At 38.6% G+C, this 24,906-nt stretch overlaps 1 protein-coding gene across 1 annotated transcript in view; it reads left to right on the top strand.

Moving 5' to 3' along the window:
* Nucleotides 1–803: 803 nt before the first annotated feature.
* Nucleotides 804–24,906, top strand: part of LOC139119606 (growth hormone secretagogue receptor type 1-like) — a 71,244-nt gene continuing 47,141 nt past the window's right edge. Inside the window, exon 1 of the mRNA XM_070683449.1 lies at nucleotides 804–1,362. Coding sequence (XP_070539550.1) covers nucleotides 897–1,362 — 466 coding nt within the window. The 5' untranslated portion in view covers nucleotides 804–896. The remainder of the gene's footprint in view (nucleotides 1,363–24,906) is intronic.

Genomic DNA, 24,906 nt, shown 5'->3' with positions numbered 1-24,906 from the left:
TGAGGCGAATTTACTCATTCATCAAATGTTTAGCTTTATTTAAATGTGTATGTACCTTAATCCAGCACACTGTGCTTCGCGTGTATATACAATGTAAGCGTACACAAATGACCACCGTTAGGCAAATGTATGGATCTGCATTATAAATGTATACCCCGGGAGAATGTTTCAACGTGACGTCGTGGTGCCAATTCTACATAACTTATCACAATGAATCCACATTTATTAATAGCACAAATCAACCCTAATAGCACTAATCCTATGTTGAGAAGAGAGAGATAGACTTGAATGCGCTGTCCCGACTGAATGACAGAATCACGTATGAAGTCTTTTAAAAGAGCTCTCCCTCTCTATGCTGGCAAATGCTTTCAGATGTCATAGATGTAATTGCTTTATGTTGTCAGGCATTTTCCTGTCTATCCAGTGTGTCGCCGTCAGCAAGAAGTATATGTTGACACAGGCAGCGTTATTCACGGTAATACCGTTCTATGTAGGAAAAGCTACAGTGCATTGGCTCTGGGAAGAACTAATTTCTTTGCGAGGGAGCAAGATTAGCGCAGTCACGGATGTACTCCGTGTTCCGAAGAAGAAACCGTAGGTCACATTTCATCAGAGGTCCCCCCTCGTAATTGACGGTACATTTTAACTTTATCCCTCGACAGCTTGATTTGACAAGGTAAATATCACAAGTTCCAACAGAAAAATTCCTGGAGAAGACCTCTTATTTGAGATGGTGAGCAATCTTAGACAGGTAATGTGCATCTCTTTATGATTGCAGTACGCGTGCGCGAGAGATACGTGTGGGCGAGGCGCTCTCTCTCCTGCGAGGTTGTTAACTTGCCTCTACCCGTTCACATCGCAAAGCTGAAAGGAAAAAGAACCGGTGTGTACAGTGAATGGAATGGCGGGCGCCGCTATCAGTAATAATAGCGAAGATTTCCACTGCGAGCACGCCAATACATCATCGCAAGCGCTGGCGTCAGCAACGGGCACGGGCCGCTGGCACGATGGTGACCACGGCGTTACCGTACGGGACCGAGAATACCACCTTTGAAGAGTTGAGTCCTATCGAAGACAACTCTACCCTTTCAATGTCCTACAATCAAACCAACCCTTCGTTCCAGCTACCGGTACCTATTCTTGCTTTGATCACCGTATCATATGTTATCATATTCGTGTTCGGTGTTGCCGGAAACGGGTTGGTAGCTCTTGTAATCTGCAAGAACACCGACATGCGAGCCTCGACCAACTTTTTCCTGGTGAACCTGAGCATTGCAGATCTTCTGGTGCTTGTTGTGTGCATGCCAGTGGCGCTATTGGAGACATACGTCCTTAGACCGTGGCTACTCGGAGAAACAATGTGTAAGTAATGGTGATCCATAACTCCTGTAATAATAATCACGAATTATTTCAAGTCTGCAAGGCGACAGTGGCAAAAGAAAATGATTTCGAAACCCGCAATGCCGAGCGGTTGAAATTACATAGGGTGTTTTTTTGCATTTGCAACTAAAATGTGCATTTTGAGTACAAAATGCCCAAAAAGCGATATCTACACCAAAGATTCAAGGGAGAGACTGTGCATAGCTTCAGTGTTAAAGATACGCTTTTGTACATTTAGTCATCCGTTTATTCGTGATTTAACTAACGGCCAGCAACTGTAACTTTTGATGATTTCCTCACTATTTCTTATGTCAATTGTAAATTCTTGTTCTGCGAGAGTAACTCCGAAAAGCATGATGAAACGCTCAGTATTAGGTTTTTCAAGAGGACGTCTGTACATGTAAAATACACTGTTACTGCTTACATTTGAATTCTAGTCCGGACCAGAATTCACTTGTCAACAATAACGATGCAGCTTGCACATGTACAGGCCGAGAAGACTAGCTGAATACTGTTTATGCCAAAATACTTTTTGGAGTAGACTAAGAAATTGTGGTGACTTTACGCACAAAAATAATGGGATAAAAATTAAAAAGTTACAATTATACTGGCCCTTTAATTCGCATGACCGACTTTCCGCTTTCTTCTTGTGGTATTCTAAATTCATCATTTTCCTGATCAGGAGAATATCTAGATGGTTTTGATGCCGGTAAATGCATTTGTCATAGTGTATTTCTGTTTTTGTACTTAAAGCCAATGTGACGCGTATCGATCCTCTGTGCTGGCTGTGGAGGATATTGTTCATGTACGAACGTTGGCAGAATAGATTTTAAATGCAATTGTTTTTTTTAATAAAATAGAATTTAAAAGGCGCCAAGAGTCTCACTCACAAAAAAGTGTAATGTGAGTAATTGCCTATATTTATTGATAAGTAATAAATCAAAAAAAAATGTCCTTGTCGATCTTCAGCAAACATTTTATATTTGGAGACAAAACCAGTAAGTACTGGTCTATACATCTTAATTTCTAAGTACATTCTTTAAATTGTTTTCCCCTCACGGAAACCATATTAGCCTTAAAGCGTTGTCGCCACCAGTTTGCCGGATGTTTAAAATCTATTTCTATGGAAAAGTAGTTAGTCTGTAAAAACCCCTTTGGCCGACCAATAGCCCGTGAGATTATCAATTTAGTTTCTGTTGGTAGTTTAAATTGGATTAAACGAAGCGTATCAAACGACTCCATGAACTACAGCCTGAAAACGGAAGCAGCGCGTAAAATGTTGATCATTATATCGCTTCAACGAGGCTGCGTGAATTTACCTTTAAATTATCAAGGAGGGACGAGAGACCAATTTTAATCTGCGTCGCGGTATTTCTGAGTAAACAAACCCATTAGATTTTCTTGTAACCGGAAAGCCAACGTCACGTCAAGTCTTTAAATACGGATTGCGGTTAATAGCTATACTCCCTAGAAATGATAAAAGGTGATTGAGTTTACAAATAAACCAAATTAAAAATACACTACTCAGTCTGTAACTAGAGTTTCTCTCGAGGAATTGACCTTTGATGTGACCGTTTAAAATATCCTTTTAGTAGATGTAATGTTGATTAACGTTTATTGACCGAATTAGGAGTACCCACGTGATAGAAGTATAAATTTCGCGCGCTGGTCATTTTGCCATGGCAAGTGTATAAATGTACCAGCGGCCTCCTTCGTTCGGACGGACATTTGTGGAAACCTGTCACATGATTGAAACTATTTTGGATGGTTGCATAGTGTTAAGGGGTGAAAGAAATGTACAGGTGTACTGCTTGTTTCTCATATCTAGTATTATTTTGCTCTCGTGCGAGAAAGATGATAATATTTAACTTATCTTCCCAAATCGATTCCACCTTGTGCAATTATCCCAAAATCGTGTCAATTGTGTTATGTGCACCGTCTATGTTACATGTAAGTAAAACCCATATGTACTACAATGCAATGAAAACACTATACAGCAATATAAACCACTGTAAAAAGTTCACATTACAGGGGCGGGGCATGCGTGGATTTCCGTGGGTGACGGATAAATATCCCGGCTTGGGCTGTGACAAGAATTACAATAATTTTATTTCAGACTATACTATTTTTACTTCAATCGAGCGAGAAACCCGCTGAAGTGCATTTAAAACGAACAATACCTGTAAATTTTGATGCTACTGCCTTGAGTTTATGGTCCATGAAACACGCATTCCATATTCTTCTCGCTCATTAAAGGTACATTGAATTAGAAATTATTAAAGAAAGATGTCGTCAATAACACTTAGGCCTAATGGCACTCGTTGAGATAGTCGTCTGTCGATATGATTTTGCAAGCAGAACCAGAAAATGTACATGGCATATAGATCACAAATACTGGAACTACGTCAAAAGTTGCACTAATGGATTTTCAGACATGCAGGATTTGTTACACTCTACGCCAGTGGCGTAATTCTACATTTGGGATTTTTTTTCCTACAGATGGTTGAGGCAGGTTGTTTTCCACCGCTGCGGAGCCGAGGTTTATTTTGTCGATCTGATCAACCGAATTCATCCGAAACCATAGTCTTTCTAACTTTAGAATTCCGCCAAGAGTAAGCCCAAGAGCGATTGCGTCATATGTGTTTCAGTGGAAATTTTTGCCAGTGGTCTCAATCAAGGTCGTTTTCAATCAAAGAGGTCATGTAATGCCAATCGCGTCAGCTCTTTTGGAGCATTCGTTAGCAACTCGATTTGCGACGATTTGACGCTTGGGCAAGAGCAGGTAACCTGATCCAGCAGATGCGATTGAAACGTTATTGAATGTGCCTCCGTGTATTGTGAACCCCTCTAAAATAGTGTCTCCATCAAATCTCCATTCGTAAGAATAATCCAAATATTTGTTAAATAAAGTAGACTAAACATACTATATTAGTTTTCCAATCCCATACCAAGATCGCAGAATTCTGTAGTGTACAAATTCTTTCCGAGCATGTACATGTACATGTACCGTTTATCATCAACCTGTACTTTCCTAATTAAAAGCTTCTCTTTGATGATACGGTCCGATCGTCTCCTACAAACGACACGTGTACTTCAGTCGACTACTCAGGATGGCAGAGAGGTCTTTGCTTAAATAATCTGTTGTGCATGCATATACATACATCGATATAAAACACACACACACACACACACATATGTATGTGTATGTATATGTATCTATGTAACTATGTGTTACATATTATTACATATATACCCACATGTGCGCTTCTAATGCCAGTCCTTCCGCGTTTGTGTCTGTCTGTCTCTATATGGGTATCTTCCCGTCGAGTTTGAAGTTGTCGGTCTGTTTACTAGACAATGAAGAGCTCGGCATGAACGTTAGCCATGTTCCACAAACTCAGTATAAAAACGTTTTAAAAATGCATGTCGCCTTCCATAAATAGGAGTTTTAATCGACACTACCATGATGGTTTTGCTTTAAGACATCGTAACCATGGCAATGAATGCGAGAGTCTACCACCAGAGCTTTTTGATCGCGCAATTTTCGAAGAGATTGCAAGGTTTGTTAGAAAATTTAGCTTGTCGAATCATTCAGCGACATAATAGTTGGCGGTAGGCGGTACATTGCTGGAGTGAAAGGCTCACTGACAGCGCAGTAACTATGGGACCTGAACAATTCCTGAAAAATCCGGTTAGGTTGAGAAAACGCGGTTTTATTTTCTTTGCAACTTTGAGGGAAAAGACGTCTTAGATTATATTTATTTGTAATTTATTGGCTCAAATTATGTCCATGGATTACGTAATAAGCATCTTTGATAACCAGGTTGCACCTTATGTAGAATTTTAATAGTGTATCGCAGTAGAAGTTCCCTGAAGACGGAGCGTGTCTATAAGCCAGTTGCATTGGGTACCTTACTTATAATGGGCATCTAAAACAAGCGCACGGCAAACGATAATCATTGCGCTTCCGAATGAAAGTTTGAACGTGCGAAAATCCAACGACGAAGTTTAAGAGTCGGGACTGCCACATACACAATAAATTGTTGAAATACGTTGTTAGAAATTTAAACAACTGAACGCTCAATCTGTACCATGCATATACACGGTTTCAATGGGGTAACCTTGGCACATGTATAGTCACTGCGAATTTGATTACGATAATTGGAACGGAGCGAAATCCTCTCCCTTCCTAAACATCATGAGTTTCGCTTGGTGCAGCTTTAAATTATCCACGGTACCTTTGCATACATGTCTGACAAGGGCTAGACATTATGTTATTTTTTGGTTTTATCGGCCTATCTTTCAGATGTTGAACATAATAACTGACTTTTTTAGTAGTAAGTTATTAAGGGATTTTCGGGTAGGGCCTATTGGCACTGATAAGACTATCAAATCTTTGCAATTGACTGTATGCTTCTAATGTTGCCTATAATGAACAGGTCGGGATGGAACATTATGTCCAGGAGCGGGCGACATATGATGTACCCGGGTATTAAAATGTGCGAAGAAAAGTACGTGCATTGCGCTTAAACGCTGGGCAGTAAATGCGATGGAACTTAGCAATTATACTGAACAAATGCTTTGGGTATATTTACGAATTTCCGGAACTGATTGGGGCTTGCAATACGGAAGTTGAATAATAGTTATGGTGCAATCTTATGTGCCTCCTTCCAAACAGAATGTAGTAAGTAAATTTGATACATTTTTCTCATTGATAAGATGTCATTTAATGTTCAGTTTCCTTAGTAATTGTATCTATTTGTACAAAGTATATAAATGAGCATCGTTTCAGTATGCAGATCAATCGATAATGAGTCATTATCGATGGAGAATATTTATTGGCCGAAAATTGTGCAATTATGTACAAGGTGTTTAGACTTTCAAATGTCTAAATATATCATTTGTAGGTGTTCGAAAGGCCTTGCATCATAACTTCGTTACCAGTCAAAAGATACACGATGTGGTGTTACAGTGATGTAGTGTAGAGGTTGGCGCCAAAGCCATTCTGTCGGTCACATCTGTGTTATGTCAAGCACTTTGCCAGCGTTAGGTTTCACATTATGCTCATCGTGTGTGTTATGGTAGACTTAACGTATCATGTACGTTGAGCTGAGGGCTTTTAATCAGTGGCGTGGATTACAAAAACGAATACAGCAAAGAATGCTTACCCATGCATGTGTTCCCCAAGGCGACGATGACGTAATTCAGTGTTTAACACATTCAGTTCCTCTTCATCTTCTGACAGTGACCCGCAAGCTCCTCTTCGCAGAGAAGATAACTTACGTGCCCTTTCGCCACGGAATTTAACTTGTTTCCACAAATTTCCGTCAAAACAACTCTAGATGCAACAACTTTTCTACAATTTGACGGGGAATTACTTAAATCAAGTAGATAATAGGACGTTGAGTTCAACACCATTAATGGTGCAGGACAGAGACCATCCTCGTTTTGCAAACAAACCTAACGCCCCCAATCTAAATTTAATTTGTCGCCATAGGTAACATCTGCATCTCTTCGTCGCTCACGGTTTTTATGTCAATGATAACGGACCTGCCATCACAAATTGATATCGGCGCCACCCTTAACGCTTATCTTTTAATAGAACGAGAAAAACACGTGCCATATAAGGTCAACGGGTGTCAATTTATAGCTATCTTAGGCATGGTCCAATCACTATCAAGGTAGCAAAAATCGTCGGACTATCGCGACGATCTCTAAGACTTATGGATTTGAACTTTACCCATAGAGACAAATTATCATCGCCGCCATAAATTGCACATCAGCAGCAACGCGATGGTATGGATGCACGTTAAGTTTCACGGCATTGGGCAGTATACGTGAACTAAACTCTCAGTCCATCTCCAGCGCTGGACTACAGACAACGTTACATTCTTGATGGAGAAAACAGAGTTAAACCCTTTGGAACGTCTGAAAACTATTTGTCTTCAAATTGGCTGTAGATTAAAAGAAAAATCAAGGGCGATTGATTGCAACTTCGCATAAAAAACTTATTGATGTTTCAGTCAGAATGTGAGTTTTCCGTTGTCCAAGTTGTTGCGACGATACAGGACGACCATGAAGGCCTCTTGGTAATATTTTGCGAAATCATTGATTTGTGAAGGCGATGATATTTCTGTATCTCAATGGGGACAAACTGTTAGATATACTTCCCCCGAAAAATGGCATTTCTTGATTATAGTTACTTGTGTAATAATTTGAGTAGACGCTCTCCGAGTAAAAATGAATATTATTAAGATAACGTCCTTTGAAACGGCATCTCGCATTATCTCTTTCGATAATGCAAAATCATTTTTCTCTTCGATCGGGAAAAATTACAGCTTCTCTTAACGATAAGATGTAGTATACGGACCTAGGCTGAATGTGATTATACAGCCAGGTTTCACCTCACTAGTACAGTTTTAACCGACCGGTATTTACTGAGATCTACAGCTACGATTTCACATCAAGAATGCATGTTAAAAATAAACTAACAAAGACGCAAAATCTTTAGATTACGCAAATATCAGACTCGAACAAGGTCTGTAATCCACATCTTTTTTTAATTATAGCAACAGCTCAGACATTTCTTCATAGTGTGCTTTAGGCCGGATAATCGGAAAGATGTGGTTTATGATTGCACGACTCCTTGATTTATGCCCGCCTAAGGAATTTTTTAATTATGTAATGAGGCAAATCATTTCTTGTGAAATGAGGTATACAAAGCATAGCGTTACACTAGTCTAATTGGCAGGATATTTTTGTGGCTTTAGCTTCTCAAATCGTGCACGAATTTTAATAAGCGTCGCTCAGGTTGTAATGACGCAAGGCTTCTACCTAAATTTCAATGAATGTTATTTTCAGTGCCAAGTGATCAGAAAAAGGGGAAGATGAAGGCTATAGTTGCTGCCTTCTTAGACTGGTCGACTTTGCAAAGAGGGGTTCCATAAAATGCAGTGAGTGAGTGAGTAAATGAGCCAGTGAAGTATACAGCAACCTCACCACTTCTGCTTTAACTGCAGGTGTATACTCGTAGAGCAAAATATGATGTAGTGAAAAGCGAGCACAAAATACGGAAAATCACAACAGCAACCCGTTAGACGCGGTTTCCAAGTGTAAGTGACTCTCAAACACTCGCCGGGAAAGTCATTTAATTCATTCTCTTGACTAATGTTTGAAAAGTTGGCTGAAATGCACGCCAAGAAAGCTTGCTCAGTCGACTCCAATTTCAATTAAGTATGGTGACGTGGTAAGTTGACCTCGACAATTCAGTGTCGTTTAAATCAGTAGAAAGAATCGAATTATCATCCAGATAGAACTATTTTCTCGTGATGGAGATTATTCGTGGACATCGTCATGACAACGACGGGGAGCGAGATTGAAAAACTATACTTCTGTCAAATGCGGTGCTCAGTTGATGAGTCAGAGGTCTCCTCAAACGCGTTAATTCGACCGTCAATCGGCAATCGGTCATGGCTTGAAAGAAACTGCTTTTTCCGAATAGCATCGTGAACTGCAGATCGCTAATACGTTTAAAAATGTTCCTTCATACACCGAAGGGCGAAACTACATTGCCATTATTTGAGCATCAGTTATGGAAAAACCTGAGCTCGGTCAATTCCTTGGGAATTGGTGCACTCATTGCAGTGTCTAATCTGGAATGCTATATGTACATCGAAAGTGAAACAAATTGCCAACAAGTAGGGAGCAGTCGTTTCTCATTTGTCGCCATTAATAAAACACAGTTTGGGTTGATCTGATTCCCGAAACGTAGAATGGGGAGTTTTGGATTTTCACTCTATTTCAGCCTTATCGAATAATAAAAGACGCTGTTGATATTTTAAAAATCACTGCACAGATTTGACACGCAGTCTGCTGCGATTCAACCTCACGGTAAAAATCTCCATATTAGGCCAAAGAAAAAAAAGAAATGTTTCTGGTCAGGCCTTTCTTTAAAAAATGGTGCGGCGACGCGGCTTTTTTTTTTTTTTTCCCTCCTCCTCAAGGGAGGGAGCAGGGTCAGTTAAAGCGCCAAAGCTTAGCGGCTAATTTGCATAATCATTTGCATATCATTAATTTATATTTGCATATGGATGTAAGCTTGCACATGCATCCACACATACATGTACACTCACAACAAAATGCAATGGTAACACAAAAGTGTGCAGTTTGAACATCATGGAAACTCTTTATTACACTTAAATAAATCATCACAGTATTGTAATTACAATTGCAATTAAAACAGAAGATTCAGATTGAAACTTTGAGAGCAAGAAATGGTTCGTCTCATTGGAGTTTCATTAATACATATATTGCTAATAAATTGTCAAAACTTGCAACAAAGAGGAAAATTCACAAGTTTAAGCTTTACACAATTCAAATGCAATTGAATTTTATATCATTTTTGAACGACAACACCGCGAATAATTTTTTCATCACGGGGATAGATTTCAACCAGCGGCCCCCCCCCCCCCTCCCCCGCATAACTTCTACTTCCACTGAACATCGTCGTTCGATTCTTGATTTTAAAAATACCACCAAGATGATCACAAGACATGAACTAAGTACAACTAGAATCCCTCGAAAATCAGGTGTAAAATCTTTCAGAGAACGTGTCAGAGTGGAACCACACGCGACGCCAGGATCAATGTCAGCACGTTATGAACCTGTCGACCAACATGGCCGCCGCCATATTGAAATTTATGCAATGTGAACTCGATCGCGATCGTGATCGTACTCAGACAAAACTCATCGTTGTACAATCATAATCAACCTCACCAGTCAACTCTTGTTTCTTTTGCGGTCCATTTCATTGATCAAAGCATGGGAATGTGATCAAAGGCCCTGCTAGTGCTACACCGCCTACATACCTCTGTGAACACTTGTCCGCGATGTATGCTGTCTTTGTTGGTCGTTCTGGAATGAAAATTTGTGAACAACCCAGCCGATTCTTCTATTGTTTTAACGTTCCTCTCAACACTTCCGGACAACTTATCTGATGCATACCATACTTCACACCTTTTTCTCTTTCACCAGGTTAAAAGTTGCAGTGAGCGCTTATGTGTAGACAATGCAGGCATCAGCTGGTAGCTACGCAGAGCGTGTGAACTGGCGGTAATATTTTAAAGTGTAGCGGGGAGAATCAAAGCGTAGCGGGGGGGGGGGGGAGGCGAAAGCGTAGCGGGACCGCTATGGCCTGGGGATAACACTGAGTTTTGTAGTTTTATCAATATAGTAACATTTAAACTGTTTATGCAGTCACTGATCATGTGCCCCAAAGAATTTTCTTTCTCTTCAGCCGTTTTGGTTTGGTGTTATAGTAATCAGTATGTAGTTTGCCACAGCCGCCGGCCTCAAACCAGGAAAAAAAAAGGGTGACGCCCTGTTGTTCAAGTGACGCGCGCGCTGACCAGAAACATTTCTTTTTTTTTTTTGGCCTTAGAGAGTTCATGAGTTCACGAAAATTAACCATTCCAAGTCTAACCGAAATCGCTAGTATTCGAAGATACCGACGGTAATGCTTTGTTGCTGCATGCTCGAGAAAACAATGTATTATCGAAAAGGCTTTGTGATAATGTTAACACCGCAATAGAGCGGGTCACTTAGAACTCAGATAACATGCGAGTACGAAGAATTTCTCTTTTCTGTAACAGTAGAAGTTGAACGTTTGAAGATTGCTCGGGACTTTGTTGCACCTTAAATTGTACCTTGAGGCGAGGTATCTTATGAAAGGGCGTTCGTCTCTTGTATTTATATGCAAGTAATTTGATTACTTGAGTCAGTTGTCGGCGGCAATTACCTGTGGACATCAATGGATTTTGATGTGTCTTGCACAGGCGCAATTGACTTCATGTTCACTTCTCGTAAGTGATAGGTCTTGAAATTACGAAACTTACAAGTTCTTACAAAGGTCAGCAAAATTTTCCTCGTCTATGTCCTTGCAACATCGGAGTTATCTAAGTTTCAATTTAAAATGCATTATAGAAAATTTGAGGTCCCAAGTTGCGACAAGACATACTCTCTTCTCAAAATTAGTAGGCATATAATAACCTGGGGGAGAGCAACTGAGCAAACTTAAGGTAATGTACGCAGGTAAAATGGCACAAGGATGTGTGCGATGGCATTATTGCAATAATTATTTTTCGAGACACGTCTTGCAGAAACGAGACAGTTGTTTAACTTCAATCTCAAGCAAATATTTGCCTTGGAGAGTACAGTCACACCAAGACTTAATATTTGTTTACGTGGTTCCCGATCTATTCGATAAACCATCAGAGATAAATAGGTTAAAGTGAGAGTGTTAGTGTTTAATATAATGGGAAGTCACATCATCGAAATCCGAGCAAGGTTTTACGTAAGAAATTAGCTGCCATTTTAATGCTCTTGTTCTTAAAGACGTGTCAATGGAATTGTTGTTAACGTGTAAGGTCCATTAGCTGTTATAGAACATATAATGTACGTATTCGACGTTCTTTTGTGCTATCTCTTACACAAAGTTTTCTCGTCTGCTCATGGATCATGTCGTAAAACATACCAACGCAGCCCTGTGTGTTATGCACTTTGCGGAACATGTTCCTTAGTCTAGACCTGGTACAAGTGCATGCAATGTAGAATAGGGCCTACATGTACGACCTCAGTCGATAATGTCTCTGATGACGTACCACCCACTGCCCCCTCACTTGGAATAATGTCTCATCCAGAGGTGCGCCATTCTCCCACACTTTATACTGTTCAGAAGAACATCACTTTTTGTTCTTTTGAGCAGAGCATACTGAACAACTCTGACTCTGTAGAGCGCCATTGAACAGTACTGAGTTTTGGAGCTTGGCGCTTTATAAGTTCTGTTGATTGATCGATTGATTGATTGTCGCTAGTTTTGACAACTTAATTGTTATGATGATAGTTGGTTTGTAACCACTGAATACAATTACATGAAGATGACAAGGCTACCAAGTTTACTTTGTATCACGGCATGTTAGGGAGCTCGAGAAGAAAGGGGGAATACATTTTGATTCATACGAGAAAATTGTAAGAATATCATCCCAAGTCATGGCTTTGTCTCCCTATGCTGCGGCATTTGTAATACTGACGTGTTTTGTAATAACTTACGCAAAATGTAATAGGGGGTATCAGCATTTTGTAATAACTGACGCATTTTGTAATAACGTCTGCAGTATTTTGTAATAAACCAGTCTACGCGTTTTGTAACAAGGGTATCAGCATTTTGTAATAAAAAATTGTCTACGCAAAATGTAACAAGGGTATCAGCATTTTGTAATAATTCGCACTTTGTAATAACAGTTAACGCATTTTGTAATAATTTTAAAAACGTTTCCCAGTTTTATAACATTAACAGATATTTTATTGACTTTGGAATGGTATTACAAAGTGTGTGTTTACTCGGTAAGTAAGTACAAAAAATTGATCGCTCCCTGACTTTAATTTCAAGTTAGAAAGACTTAATTTTAGATAGCTGTCAATCAATTTTTTACAAACTGATCATCTGAGGCAGGTAACTACTGATTTCGACTGGTTTATTATCATATTATTGAGAGAATCATTGGTATACATACTCAGTTGATTTATTAAATAGAGGATAACGACATTGTTTCTGATGTATTGCAGACAACCAGTAATCTACAGGTTCATACTCAGATAAAATAAAATATAATGACATAAAATAAATTATTATACATCTGCCTTCGCAAACAATAGAATCGAGCTTCCGTAAAAACGGGCACGTAACGGGCATGCGATAACCCCTTTACTTTCATATTTGATGATAAACATTGCGTCATTGAATGGCTTACATGGAGGAAACCCCTAGCGCGACGTCTGTCACCGGCAGGCACCTCCATGTTGTGAGCGAAACTCCATACTGTACTTTGAAAATAACTTCTGATAAAAGAAACGAAGGTAAATGTATTACGACTGTTTGAAGGTGAAAAATATTATGAGGTAATAACGAAAGTGTTCACCAAGACGGCACTGTACAGATATGGCACGACATCGCTGCTCGGCTCGTGCTCGAAAATAGGTCAGAATAATCTGATGTTTTAGTGATTTGATTTGTTTAGTTACTAAAGCGGAAGTATATCTGACCTGTTGAGTATGTATGTATGTATGTATGTATGTATGTATGTATGTATGTATGTATGTATGTATGTATGTATGTATGTATGTATGTATGTATGTATGTATGTATGTGTGTGTATGTATGTATGTATAAGTGTGTCTTACTGCCTGTCTGTCTGTCTGTCTGTCTGTATGTATGTACGTACGTACGTACGTACGTATGTATGTATGTATGTATGTATGTATGTATGTATCTATGTATGTATGTATGTATGTATGTATGTATGTATGTATGTATGCATGCATGCATGCATGTATGTATGCATGCATGTATGTATGTATGTATGTGTGTATGTATGTATGTATGTATGGATGGATGGATGGATGTATGTATGTATGTATGTGTGTATGTATGTAGGCCTCTGTATGTATCTCTGCATCTATGTTGGTAGCGAGGTAGGTAGGGAGGAAAGAGTGCCTGAGTATGCCTGTTTATCTATCTGTCTGTCTGTCTGTCTGTCTGTCTGTCTGTCTGTCTGTCTATCTATCTTTCTGTGGCTGTTATCATTTAATGATAATGGCAGATATTTGGCAGGTATAACCCTAAGGATAGCGAGTCAAATTTAGCTTAATCATAATATTGCAGGGCAGCTTATTCTAGCTAGTTGGCTAGACAAATTTTTACCATTGGAGAAAACACAACCATGTCTCAGTAGATATAAAGTGTCACCTTTTACCTACAAGGAAAAGTGGCAGGTCTGTCGATAGAGCTTCATTTCGTCCTTGTATATTAAAATAAATTATCGTTCAGTATTTTAATTGGCTGCTTCACATCAGTGTTTATTGGTCCCCCGGACGAAGTCTGAGGGGACTTATGGTTTCTGTCTGTCCGTCCGTCCGTCCACGAAGATATCTCAGACATGTCTGGGCCAATTTCTTTCAAACTTGGTATAAGAATAAAGCGCTATGGCATACATATGCACGTTCATTGTTTTGGGTGTGGTATGCATAATTAGTGCTAATTTGCATAATTAGTGATTTTTGAAAATAGAGCTCTGTTTTTTTAAGAGATAGCACCAAATTTGACGAAACTTTGTACACAGGTCTAATAGCACATAAAGACATTTGTCAGTATTGTGTCAATTAATTGCTAATTTGCGTAAATTATGAATTTTCATAATTCCACTTATATTTCGAAAAATACTGACTCAAATTTAATGAAACTTCTTACAGATGTATACATACCAGAGCTGTTACTTTCTGCAAAGGCATTTAGCAGGATTATGTCAATTAATAGCTAATTTGCATATTTGATGATTTTTTTATAATTAGGTTACAAAGTCAAGAAATACCAATTAAAATTCAATGAAACATGGTAGAGATGCTGATATACCAGAGCTGTAACAGTATGCAATGATAGTTAGCAGGATCATGTCATTTACTTGCTAATTTGCATATTTTATGAATTTTTGTAATTAAGGAAATATGTCTAGAAATACGACAGCAAATTTGATGAAACTTGGTATAGATGTTGATCTCAAAGTGTTGTAATAGCTAACAAAGACATTCAGCAGTCTCTTGTCAATTAATCGCTAATTTGCATATTTAATGAACTTTCCTAATTAGTGTGCTGTGTCCAGTAATATTGCGCCAAATTTGATGAAACTCGGTACAGATGTTGATCTCAAAGTGTTGTAGTAGCATGCAAAACATTAATCATATCATGTCAATTAATTGTGTTATTGCATATGTAATGAATTTTCATAATTAGACTGATACGTCAAGAAATACATCTTCAGATTTGTTGAAACTTGGTATAGATGTTGAGCTCATCTTGCTTTAACTGTGTATAAGTACATTTATCAGTATAATGTTAATTAATTGCTAATTTGCATATTTCATGACTTTTCCTTATTAGTGTTATACGTCCAGAAATCCTGCATCAAATTCTATGAAACATCGTACAGATATTGATCTTCCAGTAGTGTAAAACTGAATAGTGACATCCTGTTGATGAATTATTTATTGACTTATTTAATGACCTTTTGTGATTAGGGTGGCACCCCAGATTTGCTGAATAGGGAAAAATGTTTGTAATGAGAGATCTATATTCTGAATGACTGCACTAAATTTGATGACACTTGTTACAGATGTTGATCATGCAAAGATTTACCAGTCAAGAAAGGCATTTTAATTTTAGCAGTATCAATAGCTAATTATAGGAAGTCTCTTCTTTGCTGAACATGAGGACATTTTTGGTTCACATCTGGTGTTCTGACTTTTTATGTCAAGAGCCATTACTCAGACATGCCTAGACCAGTTTCTTGCATAAATTTGAATTTTGACATTTAAAAAGCCAGAGCATGGCATACCTATTTCTGTCAAACTTGGTAAAAAGGACATAACCCTATGCACTACTTATCTACAATCCAATCAAATAAGGGCATCATTCACAGACAGGGCTTTGGTACCCGCATTCCTTGTTTCATGCACATCATATCGACTTCAATTTTTAGTCACTTCCAGTGACAAATTCCCAATTACAAGGGGGGACTATGTCATTGTCAATGATTTGTTTCAGTATATTTTGATAAATATCAGCTGACAGCATTGACATATTAACGTGCCCTCCTCTTATTACCGTAAATCATCGACAATCAACTTTAGAGAAACACATATCATACGTATAGAAGTTGCTTAAAATACTGCAACCTTTCGTACGTTTATTTTCCACTTTAATCGGCCGTTTTATGTCAAATTCACTTTTTCTAACAAAATGTCATGACATCGCGCTTCATATATGTGAAAATGTTACTAGTGAGAGCATGTCTTCAGTTAGCGGTAGTCCGATTATGAAGAGCATTATCAATGAGAAAGCAGTTTCCTGTCACAAAAGTGCATCTCGGCCTCAATTTTGACGTGCAATATAAATTTAAAGAATATACTCGGCTGTGCGTGGTAATTTTGTAAAAATATCCAGTTGCTCTTTATAGAAAAGGTGTACGAAACGTCTTGTGATAAACTGCGCAGAGTTAGAACAGTGCTATGAGCAATCACGTATACTTGATCAGTTTTATAAAACGTAAATCTGTAGAGAGTTGCCAATCATGATCGACAGCTAATATGGAGAGACAGTTTGACCTTGTTTTCCCACGTAACCTGATGTCTGGAATGAAATAAAGAGTCTGAAAAAGTAACTGTGACTGATGTACCTATATCAATTTGAACCGCCATACTGACATGTGGATTTATTTGCCCAGAAGCGATCCATTTCTGGTTTACAAGTAAAAAGATACATATAGAAATAAATTTCAGCTACACCTACTTGAAAGTAAAATACACTAAGGGGTGACCTTGTTGTCATGACTGGGCAATATGGGTTGAAAAAATGTTTCAGGGAAAGAGCAGAGTCGTAACCTTAATGTAGTTCCAGCTGCCTGACATTTGGTTTCACAAAAAGTTAAACTGACTTAAAGATCCATTAGCTGTAACTTTTGGTCATTTTTTTATTCTGTTTGTTCTGTGTATCATCTGCAGTTTCTGGTTTGAATCCTGAACCATGGAGAAATTCTAATATTTAACTCATAAATATACCCTATATGAGTATAATCTGCATTGTTATTGTTTAAATTTTGTATTCAGGTCCGGACTAGAATACATTTATCAACAATAACAATGGTCATTTCACATATACAGGCTGTGTTGGCAAGCAGGACACCGGGCAGTGGTCATGATGATCGGTTATAGAAAAATTCTGTAGTTGATACATTGAAACAGAGTAGTGAAAAATTAGTCAAAAGTTACAGCTAATGTCCCTTTAACAAATTGTCCGAACAACGCCCGCTGAGGTTGATTGGTAGAAGTACGTAATCACTTGTTCTGAACCGTTCGTAACAGTGTTAAAAGTTGAATTGACTCTTGAAATAAGGAAACCACGCCAGTGAACGATTATTTTACTAACAATTACACTCATAGTCGTTGGCCTAATACTGGGAATCAGTTGAAAACAGACCCCTTCATCTGACGTTACTATGATAACCTAGTACTGGTAGTGAGATATAATCTCGACATCATTATATGCTGTTACATTTTTACGTATTCATAAAACCACAAAGCATTTTGAAATACCTACAATATCAGCAGATGTTTATAATTATTACAAAATGCGTTAACTAATGTTACAAAACGCATTTATTACAAAACGCTGATACCCTTATTACAAATCGCGTAAACAATATTTTATTACAAAATGCTGATACCCTTATTACAAAATGCGTAGACCATTTTATTACAAAATGCTGATACCCTTATTACATTTTGCGTAAGTTATTACAAAATGCGTCATATTACAAAATGCCGCAGTACACACCCTATAAATTACTCTGGACTCAACCTCCCTTCCTGTACAGGTACAAAATAGTGTTTCGTTTTATATTTTGATGTGATGACTGCCAAATAATCCACTCCTACGTCAATAAAATGCAAGACGCGAAACACATTTCTCACTCAGATCTGTTAGTCGTGCAGTGCAGAAGTAGGGCCTAAGTGTACGACCTGTAAGGTCGATGATGTCTCTATGTAGGACATGCGTCATCTATACCAGCGAATGTCGGTCTTTTTCCAGAAAGTTCGTGACCAAGTTCACCAACAGTGCCTGAAAAACAATGGAAGCATAATCATACACCTGATAGGTTGGATATCGAATTCAGCACTCTTGCTCTAATTCATTAACGTGCGGCATCGTCAGAAGACCGCCAGAAACGTATCCAACACTATAGGTGTTTTCTTTACTGACAGCACAGTGTAGCCACTGCCCCGAGCTTAGGTGAGTTAATAGAACTGAAAGAATAATGCTCGATTGGGAATGATCCCAGCGCACTTGAGGTCGTGTATGTTAGAGGTATTAGTCGCATTGAGGTGAACATTTCTGCAGGTTGTCGGTTACAACGACACAGAGAAAGCGTTTTTCAAAGATTGCGTTGAATGCGATTCCTTCCAACAAGTAGACTTGTGCGAGTGAGCATATTGCCATTCAATCACAATTCGATTCCCTACGATCATTTCTATTAGAAAGAAGCCTAGGTGATTTTGCAAGAGAATATTCCTCCATACAGAAAATATATTAAATTGAATCCGTGATTTCAGGTGGATACCTCATCGGTGACGCAGTATTGAACGTTCATCAATAGTTCAAAATATCACGCTTTAACTTTAATCCAGTGCGGAAGCATATATTGGATCATATGATTGATAATTTATCTAATTCGTTGTCAAACATATGTAATATCAAATTTTAATGTAATGTTTGTAGTCTACTTTAATTTTTTGTGTATAAATCCACAGTCCCACTTTTACTGTTTAAACCTCCAATATAAAGTGTGCCTTTCTATTTATTTTAGTGCATTTCCAAATATTCACTGGAGTTTACTGTAATCTAGTTATCCTACACCGTGTAGAAGTCGAATCTCCTCACAACCGCTTATTAAAAGCCTATCCATTGAATATTTCGTTGCATCTGCAGCAGGTGTGCTTGTCGAATATTTATATGTAAAACTGATTAAGCATTGCGAGGATTTTCCCCCCAAGGCGGCGGATAAGGACACCTATCAGAGGCATCTAATTTCACCTCACATCAACCTTTATGTTGATATCAGCACACATCTTATTCTTCTGTTTGTTATGTAGGTCATTTCCCCCACACTCATCATGACCTGAGTTCAATTAGTCTAGAACATTCTCAAGGTCACTGCCCTTGATGACCTAACAACCTTGAATTCAATTAGTCATGTTTGGAATGTTCTGGAAAGTTGATTAGTTGTGTAAGGGAGATAATTTTAGAACAGTAATTAGCATGTCAATAAAAGTTCTAGATTGTTCTTATATGCCTTTATAAAAGGGACGTGCACAGCTCCCAGTCAGACTTTTGGGATCGTGTCTCTTGTGTGTTACTAAACTCCAGCAGTAGTCATTCTCAAGACTTTTCAAGACCTTCACTGTCAACGCTGGATTTATACTGTGGTCTTTGTGCAGCTTCAAGCCTGCAAGCCAAAGGACTGTTCATTCATCCAACTGACTGTTACAACTCTGAGACTGGAGCTTTGCCGTCCCAGCTGAGATAAGTAGTCTGTACACTTTTAAAGCTTGTACTCTGTCCCTAACTTAGCAATTAGTTTTGTTTTCGTAATAAATTTTGTTTAAACGGAAACTGCTGAGTTCACCCTTTTGTTCGTTTTCTCTGCACGTAACAAATTGGGGGCTTGTCCGGGATACGAATATTTTGAGCCGTTTGACAACATTTTGCCTGCCTTTTTTAAAAACTACAGTATTCTGTGAACTCAGCGAAATTTAATCATGGCGGAATTTAAACCAGAGGAAATGGATGACCTTGATCAGGACACATTTGATTCCCTCAGAAAAGACGACCTCATTGCACTGGCCAATTTCCTTAAAGTAGAAGTCAAAAGATCTATGCGCAAGAGGGAAATACAGTACCGTATTGCCAAACATCTAGTTGATTTAGGCCAATTTGAGGAATCCACCCTGAAAGATTATGAGCCCGAGTCTACCTCTGAACTCAGAAAATTAGAATTAGAAATGCAGACAAATTTGGAGATCAAGAAACTAGAATTACAAATGAAAAAGAGAGACAGGCATTAGAAAAGAAAAAATACAAATGCAATTAGAAATGGAAGAAAGACAGAGAGAGAAAGATAGGCAGGAAAGATTAGAAATGAAACGTTTGGAGCTTGGACAGTCAGGAAAATTCTTCCCTTCAGACAAGTTTGACATCACTAAGCATTTCAGGTTAGTTCCCCCTTTCCAAGAAAAGGATGTTGATAAATATTTCCTTCATTTTGAGAAAATTGCTCAGAGTCTGAACTGGCCTAAGGAGTCCTGGTCTATGCTTTTGCAGAGTGCTTTGGTGGGTAAAGCCAGAGAAATTTACATTCAGTTGTCAGTAGAGCAGGCTTCAGATTATGATTCTGTGAAGGAATTAATTCTCAAGGGTTATGAGTTGGTGCCTGAAGCGTACCGTCAGAAATTTAGGGATTGTGAGAAGGTGAAGGATCAAACTTATGTTGAATTTGCTCGAACAAAAGAACAACTGTTTGATCGTTGGTGTTCTTCTGAAAAGGTTAGTCAGAATTATGACAAATTACGACAACTTGTTTTGATTGAGGAATTTAAAAGGTGCATCCGGAGTGACATCAAGACGTTTATCAATGAACAAAAGGCAGATACATTGGAGGTTGCTGCACGTTTGGCCGATGATTATTCATTGACACACAAATCTTCATTTCTCAGCAAACCATCCCAGTCCTTTTCCTACAGAAACAATGCAGGTAAATTTAACTCGTCCTTTTCATCCAAGAATTTTTCAAAGGACAGTAGAAAATCAAATGACAACAGTTCACAAAATTCAAGTAACACTTCCAAGTCAAGTACACTCCACATCATCAAATCCCAAGTCTCAATCTCCTTCTGACAAACAGTTCGGTACACTTCTTGTAATTATTGTAAGAAAGACGGCCATTTAATGTCAGAGTGTTTCAAATTGAAAAGAAAACGTGAAGGTCAAAGTGGTCAAAGTGGATCTAAGCCAACCGGCTTTATTTCTTCATCAACTCAATTAGAGTCTAATAATGTGTGCAACACATTTTCTGAGGTTAAACCCCTCTTATCCCCAATTAATGAGGTCAAGGTCAATTCTTCTCAAGATAGCATTATGGGTATTTTCGAGCCATTTATTCATGATGGTTTTATATCACTTTCTAGTGATTTTTCTTCCGCTACCCCTGTCAAAATTTTAAGAGATACCGGGGCTTCCCAGTCTCTTTTGTTGGCAGATACCCTGCCGTCTTCTGAAAAGTCATTTTCAGGTTCTAAAGTTCTTATTAAGGGGGTAGATTGTAATGACTACATTCCTGTTCCTCTCCATAATGTCTATTTGTCTTCGGACTTTGTTTCTGGACCTGTGGCTTTAGGTATTAGGCCTTTTTTGCCTTTTGAAGGGATTCACCTTCTTCTTGGAAACGACCTTGCTGGGGACAAGGTCATTACTAATCCACTTGTGACTGATAATCCTAGTTTAGATCAGGATCCAGAGCCAATTGAACAAGAGATACCCGATTTATTTCCTTCATGTGCCATTACTCGAGCCATGTCAAAGAAAACTTCCGAGAATCAAATACTCTCAAAAATAATGTCACAGATGTTGACTTAAATGACACCTTTCTCAGTCAGGTGTTTGACACGGATCATTCCGTTATCCCTCGTGGATTTGAAACTTCCAGTAAAACTTCTGCTGACCAAAGTCAGACATTTTCTAGATCAAATCTCATTGCAGAACAACACAAAGACCCAGATATTTTGTCTTTGTTTGACAGGGTAGATGATGAAGGTAACACTTCAGATAGCTCTGTTTCCTATTATACAAAATCTGGTATTCTCATGCGTAAATGGAGACCTCCAGATGTTTTGGTTGATGACGATTGGGCTATAAAACATCAAATTGTGGTTCCAAAGCCCTATCGTGCTGAAATATTGCGCCTGGCCCATGAAACGCCCTGGGCTGGTCACTTAGGAGTCAGGAAAACTTATCATAAAATTCTCAGTCACTTTTATTGGCCTAATCTCAGGCAGGATGTAGCACATTTCTGTAAAACTTGTCACACATGTCAAATGGTAGGAAAGCCGAATCAGACCATTCCAAAGGCCCCTTTACAGCCAATTCCTGCATTTCAAGAACCATTTAGTAGGATACTAATAGACTGTGTTGGGCCCCTACCAAAAACAAGATCAGGAATGAGTACATGTTGACAATTATGTGTACATCAACTCGGTTCCCAGAAGCCATACCACTGAGAAACATAAAGACAAAGACTATAGTGAGAGCTTTAGTCAAATTTTTCACTTTATTTGGCCTCCCTAAATGTGTCCAGTCCGATCAAGGCTCCAACTTTATGTCTGGAATTTTTCAACAAGTAATGGATCAGCTAGGCATTAAACAGTATAGGTCATCCGCCTATCATCCAGAAAGTCAGGGTGCTCTTGAGCGATTTCATCAAACTTTGAAAAACATGATTAGGACCTACTGTTTTGACACAGAGAAGCAGTGGGATGAAGGAATTCATTTTCTGCTCTTTGCTGTTAGAGAGTCAATTCAAGAGTCTCTTGGTTTTAGCCCATTTGAGCTTGTATTTGGACATACAGTCCGTGGCCCACTTAAGCTCGTTAAAGAGAAATTCCTGTCTGACGACGATGATTGTCTGAATATTTTGCAATATGTGTCAGATTTTCGTACAAAACTCTCTAAAGCATGTGAATTAGCCAGAGAAAATCTTGAGTCATCTCAGCAGTCAATGAAAACCAGATATGATAAAAGCACCTCAAAACGGAAGTTTGAACCAGGTCAAAAAGTTCTTGTTCTACTTCCAATTCCTGGCAAACCACTCCATGCTCGTTACTTTGGGCCATATCTAATCGATAAGAAATTGAGTGATTTAAATTACATCATAATAACACCTGACAGGCGAAAACAAAAACAGCTATGTCACATAAATATGCTTAAGCCATATTTGGATAGGGATAATCCTACTATAACTCAGCCTGTCAGTGCAGTCAGTTCAAACCATTATGAAGATAGTGATACTGAAACTGACTTAAGTGAAAATACTCTAAACTCAAAGCTGGGCTCGGTCAAGCTTCAGAACTCAGAAATCCTGGAGAAGCTGGAGTCTACAAAGTTGGCACACCTCCAGCCAGAACAACAACAACAGGTAAAAGAACTGCTCCATGAATATAAACACCTGTTTCAAGATGTTCCAACGAGGACAAACGTCATCTATCACGACGTTGATGTTGGGGACAGTAAGCCTGTAAAACAACATCCATACAGACTGAATCCAACAAAAGCGAATATCTCCAGGAAGAAGTCAAATACCTGCTGGACAATGACTTTATTGAACCCAGTAAAAGTAACTGGAGTTCGCCGTGCATACTTGTTCCCAAATCAGATCACAGTTATCGTATGTGCACGGACTTTAGGAAGGTCAACACTTTAACAAAGACAGACACTTTCCCAATCCGAGGATTGATGACTGCATCGACCGAGTGGGAAAAGCCAAGTATGTGACGAAATTTGACCTACTGAAGGGATTTTGGCAAGTCCCTCTGACGGATCGTGCTCGTGAAATATCCGCCTTTGTTACGCCAGACGGATTGTTCCAGTACAAGGTGATGCCATTTGGAATGAAGAACTCTCCGGCAACGTTCCAACGGATGATCAACGACGTCATATCCGGGCTAGACGGGTGTGCAGCTTACGTTGACGACGTCATTCTGTATAGTGACACCTGGGAGGAACACATCAAGCTCATGCGGAAGTTCTTTGAGAGACTGAGTAAAGCAATGTTGACTGTCAACCTTGCCAAATCTGAGTTTGTATGGGCAAGGGTAACTTACCTCGGACATACTGTAGGACAGGGTGAGGTAAAACCTGTTGATGCCAAAATCAGTGCCATTTCAAGTTTTCCCATACCAAACTGCAAACGACAACTGATGCGCTTTCTCGGTATGGCTGGTTACTACAGAAAATTCTGTCCAAATTTCTCCACAATTACTGAGCCTTTGACTAACTTACTTAAAAAGAAAGTAAAGTTTGTTTGGTCAGAGCAATGCCAACAGGCATTTGATACACTTAAAGCCATACTGCAAAGTGCTCCAGTGTTGTCTGCACCAGATTTCACTTTGCCATTCAAATTAGCTGTGGATGCTAGTGATACGGCTGCTGGTGCTGTTTTATTGCAAGAGGATAGTCATGGTGTAGATCATCCTGTTTGCTATTTTTCACGCAAATTTAACAAATCCCAGAGAAACTACTCTACAATTGAAAAAGAGTGTTTATCTTTGATATTAGCTTTACAGCATTTTGAAGTTTATGTTACTTCTTCAAATCAGCCAATAGTGGTTTATATTGATCACAACCCTCTTGTTTTTCTGCAGAAATTTAAAGGCAAAAATCAGAGATTGCTAAGATGGAGTTTAATGTTACAGGAGTTTAATCTTGATATTAGACATATCAAAGGCAGAGACAATTTAATTGCAGACTGTCTTTCTCGTATTTAGAGTTTATTGTTGTTCACTTTCAAGAAGTTTTACTTTAGAAAAAAAAAAAAATTCGAGTACTTAAATCTTTTAAAAGATAACATTTCCAAAAGAAAGATTTTTCTTTGAAAAATTTTCTTTTTTGAAGAGGGGGTGTGTTATGTAGGTCATTTCCCCCACACTCATCATGACCTGAGTTCAATAGTCTAGAACATTCTCAAGGTCACTGCCCTTGATGACCTAACAACCTTGAATTCAATTAGTCATGTTTGGAATGTTCTGGAAAGTTGATTAGTTGTGTAAGGGAGATAATTTTAGAACAGTAATTAGCATGTCAATAAAAGTTCT

Source organism: Ptychodera flava, chromosome 20 (assembly GCF_041260155.1).
Source record: "Ptychodera flava strain L36383 chromosome 20, AS_Pfla_20210202, whole genome shotgun sequence".
Classification (NCBI taxonomy): domain Eukaryota; kingdom Metazoa; phylum Hemichordata; class Enteropneusta; family Ptychoderidae; genus Ptychodera; species Ptychodera flava.
Note: the sequence above shows the minus strand (reverse complement) of the source record. Positions and strands in the feature narration are given on the sequence as shown.